This window comes from Sminthopsis crassicaudata, chromosome 3 (assembly GCF_048593235.1).
Source record: "Sminthopsis crassicaudata isolate SCR6 chromosome 3, ASM4859323v1, whole genome shotgun sequence".
In the NCBI taxonomy this organism is placed as follows: Eukaryota; Metazoa; Chordata; class Mammalia; order Dasyuromorphia; family Dasyuridae; genus Sminthopsis; species Sminthopsis crassicaudata.
Genome location: NC_133619.1, coordinates 199,933,438 through 199,949,709, shown reverse-complemented (window position 1 = coordinate 199,949,709; position 16,272 = coordinate 199,933,438). Strand labels below are relative to the sequence as shown.

General features: G+C 33.3%; 1 protein-coding gene across 4 annotated transcripts in view; it reads right to left on the bottom strand.

The window, feature by feature from the left end:
• Positions 1-2,506: 2,506 nt before the first annotated feature.
• Positions 2,507-16,272, bottom strand: part of EPHA3 (EPH receptor A3) — a 573,903-nt gene continuing 560,137 nt past the window's right edge. For all 4 annotated transcript variants that reach the window (XM_074299815.1, XM_074299812.1, XM_074299813.1 and 1 more), the window contains 2 exons: positions 5,954-6,109; positions 2,507-2,926 (listed from right to left, as the gene is read on the bottom strand). In XM_074299815.1, coding sequence (XP_074155916.1) covers positions 2,821-2,926; positions 5,954-6,109 — 262 coding nt within the window. In that variant the 3' untranslated portion in view covers positions 2,507-2,820. The remainder of the gene's footprint in view (positions 2,927-5,953; positions 6,110-16,272) is intronic.

The window sequence follows — 16,272 nt, the reverse complement described above, 5'->3', positions numbered from 1 at the left end:
TGTAATAGGCACTCTTATATCAGTTCCTGTTCATCTAGTCTGTGGCTTGTGAATCAGATGTAGCTTTTGTGACATTTTAAGTATTAAAAATGTTTACCACTCATGAATTTGTAAGCTAACTCAATCTAGTCACATAATCGTAGAATGCAATTAATTATAATGATTAAATTTATGTGATCCAATGAATATGGTTTTTTATTATGTAGCTCAGTATTATAAAGTATAGCTAGTCCTACTTTAGTTTTTTTCATAATTAGATATATGTCCATACATATACAAATATCCATTCACATATGAAAATACTAGTTATATACACATGAATGTGCATGTATGTATTTGCAGATATATTTATGTATGTGCATATATTCATGTGCATACATGTATGTATTTATAAACTCATCCCAACTAGAGGTAAAACACATCTGTCTATATACCCTAATGCCTTATAATATTCTTTTAAAACACACATGTGTCATGAATAGATAATAAAAGAAATTGCTTCTATATTACAATTTTTAAAAAATACTTTCATTATGTTTATTATAAAAATATAAATGTTTTCACTACAAATCATTTTACATTAGTAAGAGGCCATCTACAATTGCACAACATAAAACTAACTGAGTAATGCTTTGAAAATACAAGTTAAAGTAAATACATATTGCCAATCAAAATCCATTTATACATTGCTTATTGAATGCTAAGCACAGCACATACTAGGTATGTTAACAGAAATAAATAATATATGTAAATTATATTTAAGATATAAAAAACAGATAATATGGTACATAACTTTATGAATGGTTTTCTTATTTTGTCTTTGCTGGAAATCAATACAGTTGTGTACAAGGAGACAGCCACAAGCATTCTAGTATTTCTACTCCATAGTTAAGATTCGTACACTGGTATGTTTACATATGTACAGGGAAAAATTGTATAGAGTAATTTCATAAAAGGTTACTTACAAAGAAAATGTAGAAAGGAAAGAGGAAGAGTTTGTGTAAACAATTCTCACTTGCAATTGGTAACCAAAGACCACAAAAATTAACTTAAACAACAAAACCCCAATTTTCTGAGATTCTAGGGACTTAATCCCTTTTTTAATGTACCCCTGACAACTTCTAAGAAAGGATATGCAGGATAGGGAATATGAGATTTAATACAGGTTTAGAACTCAAGCAGTCAACTGTTCATAGAAACTGCTTTCTTCCTCTTTCAAAATAGCCAAGAAGCTAATGAGTTGTTCCTCTTCCAAATAACCTTAAAGAAGATTTAAAGTAATGATTTTAAATTAATATTTTCAAGAGGGTGGTCAGGAACAATAGTTATATGCTCTCTTCCATTAAATAAAGCATTCTAAAATTTTATTAATTACAAGCAATATTGATAGAATTTAAATATTAGTTCAAAGCTGAAGCAATGACCTAATTTGCACCAAATGTAATAAGAATCATCATTTATGAATTTTGATCTAGCTTTGTTTCTTATATGATATCAGTAAATTTCCATTTTGTTGTTGCTGTTGTTATTGCTTAGAGGATGTAGTGTTTGTGTGTATTCTACTTATTGTGAAATAATAATAAGCTTTCTTTACATGTGTGAAATTTTAACTTTAAAACAATTTAAGAAGATAACAGAAAGTGATAAATCAACTTTCAGGACATATTACTAGTTTTCTACCAGGCACATATTCTCAAATATTTCTGAGCTTGTTCATAGTCACCTTTTGTTTCAAATCTTAACTCCTACAGAGAGTGGATGTACTTAATACTCTATGGATTTTGAGCCACTGGATAGATGGATAACCTAGATATAGATACTGGTCCACTAAAAAATATTTTTTTAATTTTTCATTCAAACTTGTTTTTTAATGTCGTCCTTGCTTAACAGCTTATCAACATAGCACTAAGCTAGGAGCTTAACATATCTTGATAAATTGAGAGACAAAATGGTTGAACTCTCAGGGTTTATTTTAATGCACATATTGGAAAATAGTTTATATTTTTCCTTCTTAAATAAAGACATATATATGTTTATAAAGAAGAGGAGTGGATGTTCCATAAATGTAGAAATTGACTGGTGTTACTAGTTAACTGTTACATAATATTGACATTTAGAGGAAGCATTTGGCACTTAGCAGTAACAATTCCAAATTTAAACATCAAAATATAAATATAAAACAATAAAAATGCAAAAGAAAACAAATATTTTCCAAAAAATTGATGCTTTTTTTTAAAACATACTTAGGGAATTTAACATAATGCCAGGAAAACTTTGTAAACTATTACTTAAAACCCTCTACAAACTTTATTTTGTATTTTTTTTAACAGATGAGAGTAGTAGAATAGCAAGATAGTCAATATGATCAGATTGAAGTATATAATCCTCTATTTTGCTTATTACAGATCTTTTTTGTGTAGAAAAATACTGCAAGTCTTTTTCTTCAATGTAGGCTGTTATTATCAAATACAACCCATGTGTCCATAATGATTTTCACTTGTATATGTTTATTATCATCAGTTTATGTTCAATGGCTCCTCATTCACAGTTCTGTTCTGAAGGACTTAAATGAATTTTTCTGAATATATAATCACTCATTTACTATAAGGGAAAAAAAAAAACATCCATTCAACCATCCACAAAATGATAAAAAAAAGTTTATCACTCTGATTTTAAGGCATTTTTTACTCATATTTGAGTGTCTTTGTGGGCATAGAACCTGTCCATATTCTCAGTGCTGAAATATGTTAAATCCAAACATTGTATGTCACTACACCATTGGCAGAAACCACGTTGTCAAGATTTCATCAATCTGCTCTTCTACACAGGAACAGGGCCATTCTTGGTATGTGTTTCTAGAGCTTTAATACTACTGATGACCTTCTTTTGTGGTCCAACAACGGTGACACCAATCTTCTGCATGTCACTGTAAGAAGAGCAAGAAATACAGTGAGTTCTTTAAAGGTGTATTAACCGACAGTTATATATAACCAGATACACACACACACACACACACACACACACACACACACACACACACACCAATAGAGTAGGTTGTTGTAGTAGTCAGAATGTAGTACACAGAATCAGAGAGACCTAAATTCAAATTCTGCTTATTATTAGCTAAGTAACTGGGGAATCTGTATTTAAAATGGGATAATAATAGGAACTAATTCTCAGGTCATTGTGAATTCCAAATGAGATAATATGTGTAAAATGTTTTACAAACTTCAAATTTGTGTATAAATGTCAATTATTAATCCTGTATATAAATCTCAACTATTAATCCTGTTAGCATTTAAAAAAAAAAAAACAACTAATTCAGAATCGTACTGATCTAAACTAGTTATTTGCAAGTGCTGCTACTTTACAGTAGTTAAGTGAAACATATTTACAAGTAGCATTCGCCATTTCTTGAATTTGTATAATAATGAATAAGTCTTTACCCATATATGACATCTTTGGTATATTTCTATTTTCCAGTCATCTTTAATCAAACTTTTGGCATGGTCAGGTGTCTTAAAAATCATACTCAAACTATTTATATGAATAACTAAATGTGTGCTTATAAACATATTTTAATGAATGTTTGTTTGGTAAAAATACCATATCTTATGAATGGTTACATTACTCAAGAAATTCCATCTTGAGTAAAATAGTTGTTCAATATCATTAACTCAGTTATTAATTTAAGATAGAATTACCAAGAAAGGAATGCTTTACACATGGAAATAGTTTCCATATTAAACTTCAGAGTCTAGAAACATAGTTCAATTCTGGGATGCTTAATAACATATTATGACACTGATTCATCCAAAATTCATTTTGATTTGCATATCTAGTGTATGTCTGTTCTTGTAGTATTGTAGCACCCACTCTTGGGTTAATGCCTCAATTCTCGATTTCACTTGTGTAATTCTGAGAGATAGAACTTGAGTGATATTTATGTTATTGCTCATAATATATTATCTTGTGGGCTCCCTATGTTAATTAACCAATTAATATCTCTCTTGTACCAACCAATTAGTTAATATCAATTACTTTTTGTAAAGGCACATTACTGAAAAGGCATAGCAAGACTAGGTGTTGTAAAACATTATCCTCTTCCCCTAAATGTGGGGTCTACTGTGACATGTCACAGAGAAGGTCCTTGAGGAGAAATTCTGAGAAAACAAAGTTGATTTGACTAAAGATTAAACACTTCTTCCTGTTACAGAATTTTCATGAAGTTTCCTTGAGACATATCTCTCTTATTGATTCCAAAGGTCAGTCAGTGCCTTTGTAAAAGCCATAACTATACTATTCTCCCTCTGGAAAGTAGTCATGCTTCTTGAAGGTGTTTTTGTTTGGTATGCCTACTTTTGTCCCTTTGATCTTCTAGTGAGATACATTTGTAAATGGCTCATCATCTCCAATGACATAGTTAATAAAAAGAAGAAAAGCATGCATGCTATTTCCTTCTGGAATTCATTCTCTAATACACATAGACCTGAAGGCATGCCTAATTCTTTTAACCAATTCAAATATATTTCCTGTGTAATATTATGTGATTTTAACCAATGGGTAATTACAAAAAACTCAACACTATTCACTAACTTTCATCAAACCATATTTGATTAATTGATTCTATATCTCAATAGTACCTGCTAAAGCACCAAAGCACAGAACATACTGTTAGATACAATCACTGGATCTGGAGGTTGTATTACTTTGGAATGTAGAAAAAATGTACATTATTTTATACCAAATGATCTAATATATGTGTAAAATACTTTGCATTCTTTAAAGTACACTTTCTCTATTCATTTCCTGTCATATAATAGGCATTTAAACTAACTTGCAGAAGGTCATACAGGATGATCTCTAAATCTAGATTCTGTATTCTTTTTTCTGTAACACATCAATTTCTTCTAAACTGGAGAACTACACTAAATTTCTCATTCCCATGATAAGTAATTAGATGTTCCTATGTAGATCCACACTTAACACCACATACCAAGATAAGATCAAAATGGGTCCATGATTTAGGCATAAAGAACGAGATCATAAGTAAATTAGAGGAACAGAGAATAGTTTACCTCTCAGACTTGTGGAGGAGGAAGGAATTTGTGACCAAAGGAAAACTAGAGATCATTATTGATCACAAAATAGAAAATTTTGATTACATCAAATTAAAAGGCTTTTGTACAAACAAAACTAATACAAACAAAATTAGAAAGGAAGTAACAAACTGGGAAAATATTTTTACAGTTAAAGGTTCAGATAAAGGCCTCATTTCCAAAATATATATAGACCTGACCCTAATTTATAAGAAGTCAAGCCATTCTCCAATTGATAAATGGTCAAAGGATATGAACAATTTTCAGATGATGAAATTGAAACTATTTCCACTCATATGAAAGAGTATTCCAAATCACTACAGATCAGAGAAATGCAAATTAAGACAACTCTGAGATACCACTACACACCTGTCAGATTGACTAAGATGACAGGAAAAAAATAACGATGAATGTTGGAGGGGCTGTGGGAAAACTGGGACACTGATACATTGTTGGTGGAGTTGTGAAAGAATCCAGCCATTCTGGAGAGCAATTTGGAACTATGCCCAAAAAGTTGTCAAACTGTGCATACCCTTTGACCCAGCATTGCTGTTATTGGGATTATATCCCAAAGAAATACTAAAGAGTAGAAAGGGACCTGTATGTGCCAAAATGTTTATGGCAGCTCTTTTTGTTGTAGCTAGAAACTGGAAGTTGAATGGATGTCCATCAATTGGAGAAAGGTCAATGTTTTACCCAGTATCATAGAGCTTGGATAAAAACTCAGATCTTCTTGATACTACATCCAGCACTCTATCCATTGTGCTGCTTTTAAATAATAAATAGTTCACTATGCTCTTATTAGAAAACATTGCATAATTTTTCTGAATCTTTATAAAAAGACAATTTATTACTCTATGGAAATCTTGGCTATGGTATCACATGAAGTATATTCCACTCCTGTAAAGATGTCCTTGCACAGTCCTGTTCGGATACTGTTGAGCCAGTCATCTGTTGTGAGGAAAGTAGTGATGTCAACACTGCTTTGGTCCAAGAGAAGGTTTGATGACCTGGAAGAAAAAAAATTCCTGAGGTTTAACTATAAAATATCAGCAAAGGCTCACATTGTGTCCAAAAAGTGATATTAGCATCAGCAGGGCTTCTAGGTACATGTGGCTTCGCTGCTCATTTGTAGAATTTATCTACCACTTAAGCCTCATCTGTTCAAGTTGGCATTTTGTAGGAATACTGTGTAATCATCTTGTCTAAGTAGTCTGACTACTCAGCTCATGCCTGTAGCTTTGCCAAAGCATTATATATATATATATATATATATATATATATATATATCCCTATGAGGGAAATTTTATTGTATCTCCATTTTGCAAATGAGAAAACAGGTTGAGTGGGAAAAATAATTTTTTCCAAATATTACCTCATTTTAGCTTCACATATATTCCCAGCATCTTCACAAGATCAGAGATCTAGAGTTTAAAAGCACCTTAGACCTAATGCAACTCTCATTTTACTGATAAGGAAACAGAGTCAGAGACTATATAACTTGCTTAATGTAATATAGTTAGTAAGATTCTGAGACAGGTTTCAAACTGTATTCTTCTTGGAATTAAGTCCAATATTCCATCTATTGTTTATATGTTATTCCCAACCACATAGCTTTATATGCTTTGTTGTTGTTGTTGTTTGTTAATTAGGTTTTCTAAAGTGAATTTTCACAACAGGCAATGAAAGTTTTCCAAAGGGCATGGTAGGCAAAAGTAATTGGCAGCATATTACTATTCTGACTTAAATATAAGAAATATCATAATAGAAGATGCTCAAGAAGTAAAAAAAAAAAATCAAAAAATGAAGGGAGGCTGGTATTGTAGGCAGAAAATAAGAGATGCCAGAGAGCTAAATGCATAGGACAAGCTATAATAAACATCCATCTATAAATATCTATTCATGAGTTGCAATCTGCACTGTTGGAGAGGATATCCCAATTAATGAATTATGGATTCACAAAGGCCCAGAAAATTTGTGGTCATAATGTCAACCCATTGGCTGTCCCCAGGTTTAGAAATATATCAAATCAAAAGAATAATAGATAGAGAAACCATCATTGTCTGCCTATACGAAGAAGCCTATTACATGAGTTTGATAGATATTGTGTGTTAAAGAAAATGACAATAAAACTCTCTCAGATGTTCCTGATGAGAAATTAAATCAGAATTCAATTCTTGGCAATAATGCCTCCTAACCCACAAAGCCTCACCACCACCAAGTCATAGCTCAGGGAATTATGTTGTGAAAATCTGGTCAACACTAGGTACAGACCATTGAAGCCAAGCTCAGGGATATTTTTTGTTTATCACTTTCCCATTACAGATATGGGAATGGGAGGAATCAATTCATGATTCCCTACTGAACTGAGCCTGACATAGAGTAACTAACCATAATAGATCCAACAAATTGTTTACTTGTGTTATCCTATGAGAAAGTGAGACTATGTGCATAGAGTACAGAATGCCAGCCTGGAATCAAGAAGACTTGAACTCTACTTCAAGTCTCATTTCTAACATATACTAGATGTATTTCAAAGTGCCTCACCACCTAATCTACCAAAGTCCTAGGAAATTCTGAAATAATATAAATCACAGATGAGTTGATGATCTGAATGAAGAAAAGGAGTTTCCATAGCAGAAAGTTTACTCACATGGATAAAATCACAGGCCTAGGTCAAAACCAAACCAAACCAAACCAAACCAAAACTCTAGTAAAATCAATTATTCAGGTGCTTGAAAATTGTATCTCAGTGAAATATGATGGGAAAGTTCTAATAGCCTGCCCCAATTATGCCTATTTTCTTTTTTTTTCTTTTTTTCTTTCTTCCCCCCCCCCCCCGAGGCTGGGGTTAAGTGACTTGCCCAGGGTCACACAGCTAGGAAGTGCTAAGTGTCTGAGACCATATTTGAACTCCAGTTCTCCTGAATTCAGGGCTGGTGCTCTATCCACTGCGCCACCTAGCTGCCCCCTTATGCCTGTTTTCAATCCATATGACTGGAGGATTTTTTCTAATTTGTTTCTACCAAGTTAACAAATGGAACTAAAGTAAAGCTAAGGATTTCCCCCTCCTATTCACTTTATACTTAAGATCCTACTACCATCATTATCATCATTATTATTTCTCAGCAGAAAGTAATAAAGAAAGTGAGACCAATGGAAATGGAGACATCTGTTGTGAATGGTTTTCTTACTGAGTTTAGTCACAAAGAGTGGGAGAAATATAAAATGATAGTGTTGTGCCACAGTTCTCTTTTAATATCCTGACCCAGTTTCCCAATTGTTCTATTCAGTTACTCTGCCTCAGGTTATAACCATTCCCTTTTAATGTTAGGATAAAAGTCTTATATCTTAGAACTTAGGCTATACTTATTCCCTCCTAATGTTTAATGGGACAAAGGTATTTATTCATTTTTTCGGGAGCCTCTCCAGTACCTCCCATTATGTCATCCTAGATGCCTCCCCCCATTAGGTCAGCCCCATCCAGGTACCTCCCCCAATATGCCATTGTTATTGTTAACCTATAAAAGAATGCTGTATCCAAAATTCAGGGCTGGATTCTTTGAGACGACAGTCTCCTTCAGCCCTGGGACCAACCATGGATCCATTGGTCCCAGTAAATCTCTCCATTTAATCAATTTGGTATTGAATACTCTCTAATCTCTATCTTGCTTAGTTTCTTTGGCATTATAATAGCTATCAGGGATTTAAAGATCAAGTGAAGGTTTTTCAAGGAAGGGAGAGACAGGGGTATATAAGTATATGGCAATATGAGTAACCAGTAGATAGAGAATGAAGTAAATGATATAATGGGGAATAGCAGAGGGAAAAAATCTTTTGAAGGATATAGGTTGTAATGAGGTTGCTTGTTCATTTGGAAGGATTAGACTTGGTAAGAAGTAATACCAATAATATTGGTATACGATTTATTGTTGTTGTTGTTTGTCCTTCATTCTTGAAGAGGACTATGACATTAAAAAGAGATGTCATGACTTGCAATAAGTTGGATTTAAGTGAGGAAAAATTGTGCAGTCTCCAGCATCATTCTATCTTCAAGATCTAGATTAGGAAGACTGGAGGGATAAAGGAAGGGGTAGTTGCAGAAGGCATCTGAATAAAAAAATAAGGAAAATAAGTAGAAACTTAAATGACCTAATTTTTATCTATAAATATGAATCAAGAATTTCAACTGAGATAATTGAGGTGGAATGAAAAGGTTTGGTAGAGCCATTGTGGAGAGTGGGATAGTGGAGTTGATAAGGGAATTAATGAATGATAAAAGTATTGTGTATGAGAAACAGCAAAGAGACCATTTGGCTGGGGGGGGGGGGTTGTAGAAGGTATAATGTGTAATTGACAAGGTGAGCCCTGAAACTCTCTTTCTCTCTTTCTGACTTTGGGGTGAGTCATGAGGTAAAGCACTTGAGAAGCTCCTTGAAGGAGAGATTATCCTTGGACCCTGCCTCTGTGAAAGACCTCACTCAAGAGAAACAGGATAAACAGCTTCATTCTGTTATCTAAGTGAGGCTAGTTGAATCCAGAGCTGGAGATTAGATTTATTCAATTCCAAGATTTTCTCTGATTCCAGCTCATACTACACCCAGTCCCCATCAAGAGCTGCTAGTCTAGGCTTCTATTATAAAATGAGCCAATTTGGAGCTCAGTCCTTGGAGAGGATCTAACATGCCAAGAAACGTCCCTCTTTCTGGCATAGCAGCAACTTCTGCCCGCTGAAATGATATTCTCTTTCAGCATTACCCTCTCTTTTTTTTTCTCATCTATTTCCCTAACAAGACTTTATGTCTCTCTGTCAGGACCTTGCCACCAAGGAGAGTTTAAAAGCACTTTGGATCTAGTTCAATTCTCATTGTACTGTTCATACATAGCAAAGGCTGACTTCCCAATGCCGATAATAAACTTCTTTTACCATTCTAGTTTTTTAGGTTTGTAAATTCCTTCACAAAGGAACTCTGCACCGACAAAAGGGGGTTCCCACAACTCCCTACCCTGAGCCGAATCCTATGGGAATCTAGAGGAGCCAAACCTCTTCATTTGTTTCCCTGAACCCCTAACTTGCCACTAACCTCATCATTTAACTACTTGACCATCAGGAACCTTAACCACATCTTTGATTGCCTTACTGGGAACCCCAAAATCTAGACCCCATAATAATAGCTTTAAATTTAAACAATGATAGGACATTGGGAACTTAAATATGGGGAAATTAAAATCAAAACATTATCTCTAATTGGAATGCACAAGGGATACGGAAAAAAAGCAGAAATTAAAGAGGAATACCACAGAGGCTGACAGATTTCTGGATCCTGTAGGTTACTTTTCATAGTTTTGTTATGAAGAAGGGGAAAAACAGTATAATACTCGAGCTTCACATGTTAAGCATATTTCACAGATTTTTGACATGGATCCTGAATCAGTGCTCTAATCCTCTTTAATCTCTATCATCCTGGCTAACTATAGCTGCTGAATTAGTTCAAAATATTATCTCTAGAGCTCCCACAGAAGAAAATACAAAAATAGATGTAAAGAGCCTGAGTAAACAGATTAAAGTAGAGCTTAAGCCTCAGCTCTGATATGATCTTTAAAGTAGCCAGCCATACAGTATGCAGAGATCAAAGATACTCTTCTAAGTCTTTAGAAATTCACAAATTTGGATTACTCATTCCAATGCTGAACCATTTGAATGAATAATTAGATTTGCTGCTAAATTTATATGCTCCTGTAAAAGACAATAAACACTCTCACATTTCTTTTTTTATTTTTTATTTTATTTTTATTAATTTTATAATTATACATTTTTGACAGTATATAGGTATGAGTAATTTTTTATACCATTATCCCTTGTATTCAGTTTTCCAGATTTTCCCCTCCCTTCCTCTACTCCTTCCCATAGATGACAGGCAATCTCATACATTTTACATGTATTACAGTATAACTTAGATATAATATATGTGTGTAAATCCAATTTTCTTGTTGCATGTTAAGTATTGGATTCCAAAGGTATAAGTAACCTGGGTAGTTAGACAGTAGTGTTAATATTTTACATTCACTTCCCAGTGTTCCCTCTCTGGGTGTAGTTGTTTCTGTCCATCACTGATCAGCTAGAAGTGAGTTGGATCCTCTTTATGTTGAAGATATCCACTTCCATCAGAATATATCTTCATGCAGTATTGTTGTTGAAGTGTATAGTGATCTTCTGGTTCTGCTCATTTCACTCAGCATCAGTTCATGCAAGTCTCTCCAAGCGTTTCTGAATTCATCCTGCTGGTCATTTCCTACAGAGCAATAATATTCCATAGCCTTCATATACCATAATTTACCCAACCATTTTCCAATTGATGTACATCCATTCATCTTCCACTTTCTAGCCACTATGAAAAGAGCTGCTACAAACATTTTGGCACATACAGGTCCCTTTCCCCCCTTTAGTATTTCTTTGGGATATAAGCCCAGTAGTAGCAGTGCTGTAACAAAGGGTATGCAGTTTGATAAATTTTGGGGCATAGTTCCAGATTGATCTCCAAAATGGCCCGATTCTTTCACAACTCCACCAACGTATTAGTGTCTCAGTTTTCCCACATCCCCTTCAGGCTTCATTATTAATTGTTCCTGTCATCTTAGCGGATCGGACAGGTGTGTAGTGATATCTCAGAGTTGTCTTAATTTGCATTTTTCTGATCAGTAGTGATTTGGAACACTCTTTCATATGAGTGGATATAGTTTCACTTTCATTATCTGAGAATTATCTGTTCATATCTTTGACCATTTATCAATTGGAGAATTGTTTGATTTCTTATAAATTAGGGTCAATTCTCTATATATTTTGGAAATGAGACCTTTATCAGAACCTTTAACTGTAAAAATATTTTCCCAATTTGTTACTTCCCTTCTAATCTTGTTTGTATTAGCATTGTTTGTATAGAAACTTTTTAGTTTGATGTAATCAAAATCTTCTATTTTGTGATCAATACTGATCTCTATTTCTCCTCTGGTCATAAATTCCTTGCTTCTCCACATGTCTGAGAAGTAGACTATCCTCAGTTACTCAAAACTATTTATGATCTCATTCTTTATACCTAAATCAGGAACCCATTTTGATCTTATCTTGGTATATGGTGTTAAGTGTGGATCCATATCTTATTTCTGGCATACTAATTTCCAGTTTTCCCAACAGTTTTTTTCAAATGATGAATTTTTATCGCTAATGTTGGTATCTTCCGGTTTATCAAACACTAGATTGCTATGGTTGTACTCTTTTTTTTGTCCTTTGTACTTAATCTGTTCCACTGCTTGACCGGTCTATTTCTTAGCCAATACCAAATGGTTTTGGTGATTGCTGCTATATAATATAGCTTTAGATCAGGTATACCTAGACCACCTTTATCTGACTTTTTTTTCATTAATTCCCTTGAAATTCTCCACCTTTTATTTTTCCATTTGAACTTCGTTGTTATTTTTTCTAGGTCACTAAAATAGTTTCTTGGGAGTCTGATTGGTATAGCACTAAATAAATAGATTAGTTTGGGGACTATTGTCATCTTTGTTATATTCACTCAGCCTATACAAGAGCAATTAATATCTTTACAATTATTTAAATATGACTTTATTTTTGTGGCAAGTGTTTCTTAATTTTGCTCATATAATTCCTGACTTTTCTTTGGTAGATGGATTCCCAAATATTTTATACTCTCAACATTTGTTTGGAATGGAATTTCTCTTTGTATCTCTTACTGTTGCATTTTGTTGGTGTTGTATAAAAATGCTGAGTATTTCTGTGGATTTATTTTGTATCCAGAAACTTTGCTAAAGTTGTAAATTATTTATAATAATTTTTTATTAGAATCTCTGGGGTTCTCTAAGTATACCATCATATCATCTGCAAAGAGTGACAGTTTGATTTCCTCATTACCTACTCTTATTCCTTTAATCTCTTTCTCGGCTCTTATTGCTGAGGCTAACATTTCTAATACAATATTGAATAGTAATGGTGACAGTGGGCAACCTTGTTATACTCCTGATCTTACTGGGAAAGGTTCCAGTTTATTTCCATTGCATATTATGCTTACTGAGAGTCATAAATATATGCTCCTGATTATTCTAAGTAATAGTCCATTTATTCCTATACTCTCAATAGTTTTTAGTAGGAATGGATGTTGGATTTTATCAACTGCTTTGTCTGCATCTATTGAGATGATTGTATGGTTTTTATTAATTTGATTATTAATACTAATATTAATTATAATTTTATATATGTGTATACATATACATATATATAATACTAATTATTATACTAATAGTTTTCCTAATATTAAACCAGGACTGCATTCCTGGTATAAATCCTACTTGATCATAGGGTATTATCCTGGAGATGATTTTCTGAAGTTGTTTTGCTAATATCTTATTTAAGATTTTAGCATCAATATTCATTAAGGAAATTCATCTATAGTTTTCTATCTCAGTTTTCGATCTACCTGGTTTAGGTATCAGTACTATGTCTGTGTCATAAAAGGAGTTTGGCAGGAATCCTTTATCGCCAATTTTTTCAAATAGTTTATATGACATTGGGGCTAGTTCTTTAAATGTTTGGTAGAATTCACATGTAAATCCATCTGGTCCAGGGTATTTTTTCCTGGGGAGTTGATTAATAGCTTGTTCTATTTCTTTTTCTGAAATGTGACTATTTAAGCAATTTATCTCGTCCTCTGTTAATCTAGGAAGCATATATTTTTGGAGGAAGTCATTTATTTCACTTAAGTTATCAAATTTATTGGCATAAAGTTGGGCAAAGTAACTCCTTATTATTTCTCTAATTTCTCTTCATTGGTGGAAAGATCCCCCTTTTCATTTGTAAGACTAACAATTTGATTTTCCTCTTTCTTTTTTCTGATCAAATTTACCAAAGGTTTATCTATTTTATTGGCTTTTTCATAAAACCAACTCTTGGTTTTATTTATTAATTCAATACTTTTTTTTTTGTTTTTTTTTTTTACTTTCAATATTATTGACTTCTCCTTTTACTTTTTGTATTTAAAGTTTGATTTTTGGTTGGGGGTTTTTAATTTGTTTTTTTTTTCCTAGCTTTTTAATTTGCAGGCCCAATTCATTAATCTTCTCTTTCTCTATTTTGTTCAAATAAGCCTCTAAAAATATAAAATTTCCCCATATTACTGCTTTAGCTGCATCCCACAGATTTTGGTACGATGTCTCATCATTTTCATTATCTTGGCTGAAATTATTAATTGTTTCTATTATTTGCTGTTTCACCCAGTCATTCTTTAAGATGAGATTATTCAGTTTCCAATTACTTTTTGGTCTATTTACCCCTAACTATTTACTGAATGTAGTTTTTATTGCATTGTGATCTGAGAAGAAGGCATTTATTATTTCTCGCTTCCTGCATTTAATTTTGAGATCTTTATGTCCTAATATATGGTCAATTTTTGTACAGGTTCCATGAACTGCTGAGAAGAAATTATATTCCTTTCTATCACCATTCAGTTTTTTCCAAAGGTCTATCAAACCTAGTTTTTCTAATGGTCTATTTATTTTTTAATTTCTTTCTTGTTTGTTTTGTAGTTTGATTTGTCTAAATCTGAGAGTGCAAGGTTGAGATCTCCCACTAATATAGGTTTACAGTCTATTTCTTCTTGCAACTCTCTTAACTTTTCCTTTAGAAAGTTAGATGCTATACCACTTGGTGCATATATGTTTAGTATTGATATGGCTTCATTGTTTATGCTACTTTTAGCAGGATATAGTTTCCTTCCTTATCTCTTTTAATTAGATCAACTTCTGCTTTTGCTTGATCTGAGATAAGGATGGCTACCCCTGCTTTTTTGGCTTTATCTGAAGCATAATAGATTCTGCTCAAACCTTTACTCTGTATGTATCTCCCTGCTTTAAGTGTGTTTCCTGTAAACAACATATTGTAGGGTTCTGACTTTTGATCTAGTCAGCTATTCGTCTCTATTTGATGGGAGAGTTCATCCCATTCACAGTTAAAATTACTAATTCTGTATTTACTGCCATCATATTATCCCCAGATTATGCTTTTTTTCCCTTGACCCCCCCTGAACCCCTTCCCCAATATTTAATTTATAGACCCCACTTTTGACGCGCAGCCCTCCCTTTTTTGTATCCCTCCCATCTCCTTCCAAGTCCCTTCCCTTATTCCCCTTTTCCTCTTCCCTTTTCCTCTCCCCCCTTTTAATGAGTTGAGAGAGAATTCTCTGAAAAACAAATATGTCAATTATTTACTCTGTGAGCCTACTCTGATGAGAGTAAGATTCACACAATGTTTCTCCCCCTCTCTAAATTCCCTCAGATGTGGTATATTTTCTATGCCTCTTCCTGGGATGTAGTTTGCCTCTTTTTATCACTCCTTTCCATTTTTCTGATACTACCCCTTTCCCTTTACTACTCCCCCTTTTTTATATCAATAAAATCAAATTATCCATGTGGACTTTCTATATATCCACAACAGAAATACAGTTCTTATTTACAGTGCTTTTTTCCTTTGTCTGTTTCTCTTTAGTCTTGTGGATGTAGATCAATATTTTTTTTTTTAAGTCTGGTTTTTTTCTTAGAAACAAATGGAATTCCTATGTTTCATTAAAGGTCCGTCTTCTTCCATGGAAGAAAATGCTAAACTTAGCTGGGTAGTTTATTCTTGGTTGCAATCCTTGATCTTTTGTTTTTCAGAATATCAGGTTCCAAGCCATGCAATCTTTTAATGTGGAGGCAGCCAGATCTTGAGTGACCCTTATTGTGGCACTTTGATATTTAAATTTTTTTCTAGCTCCTTTGCAATATTTTTTTTCTTTTATTTGGTACTTCTGAAGCTTAGCCACCATGTTCCGTGGAGTTCTTTTTTTATGGTCTTTTTCAGAAGGAGTTTGGTGAATTCTTTCGACGCCTATTTTCCCTTCTGTTTCTATTATCTCTGGACAGTTCTCTTGATGATTTCCTGTAAAATAGAATCTAGGCTCTTTTTTTGGTCATAGTTTTCAGGAAGTCCAATGATCCTCAGTTTATCTCTCCTAGATCTATTTTCCAGGTCTATAGATTTTCCCAGTAAGTATTTGATGTAATTCTCCAGCTTTTTTTTTTTTTTTTTTGTTTTGTTTTCTTTGACTGATTCTTGGGTTCTCAATGA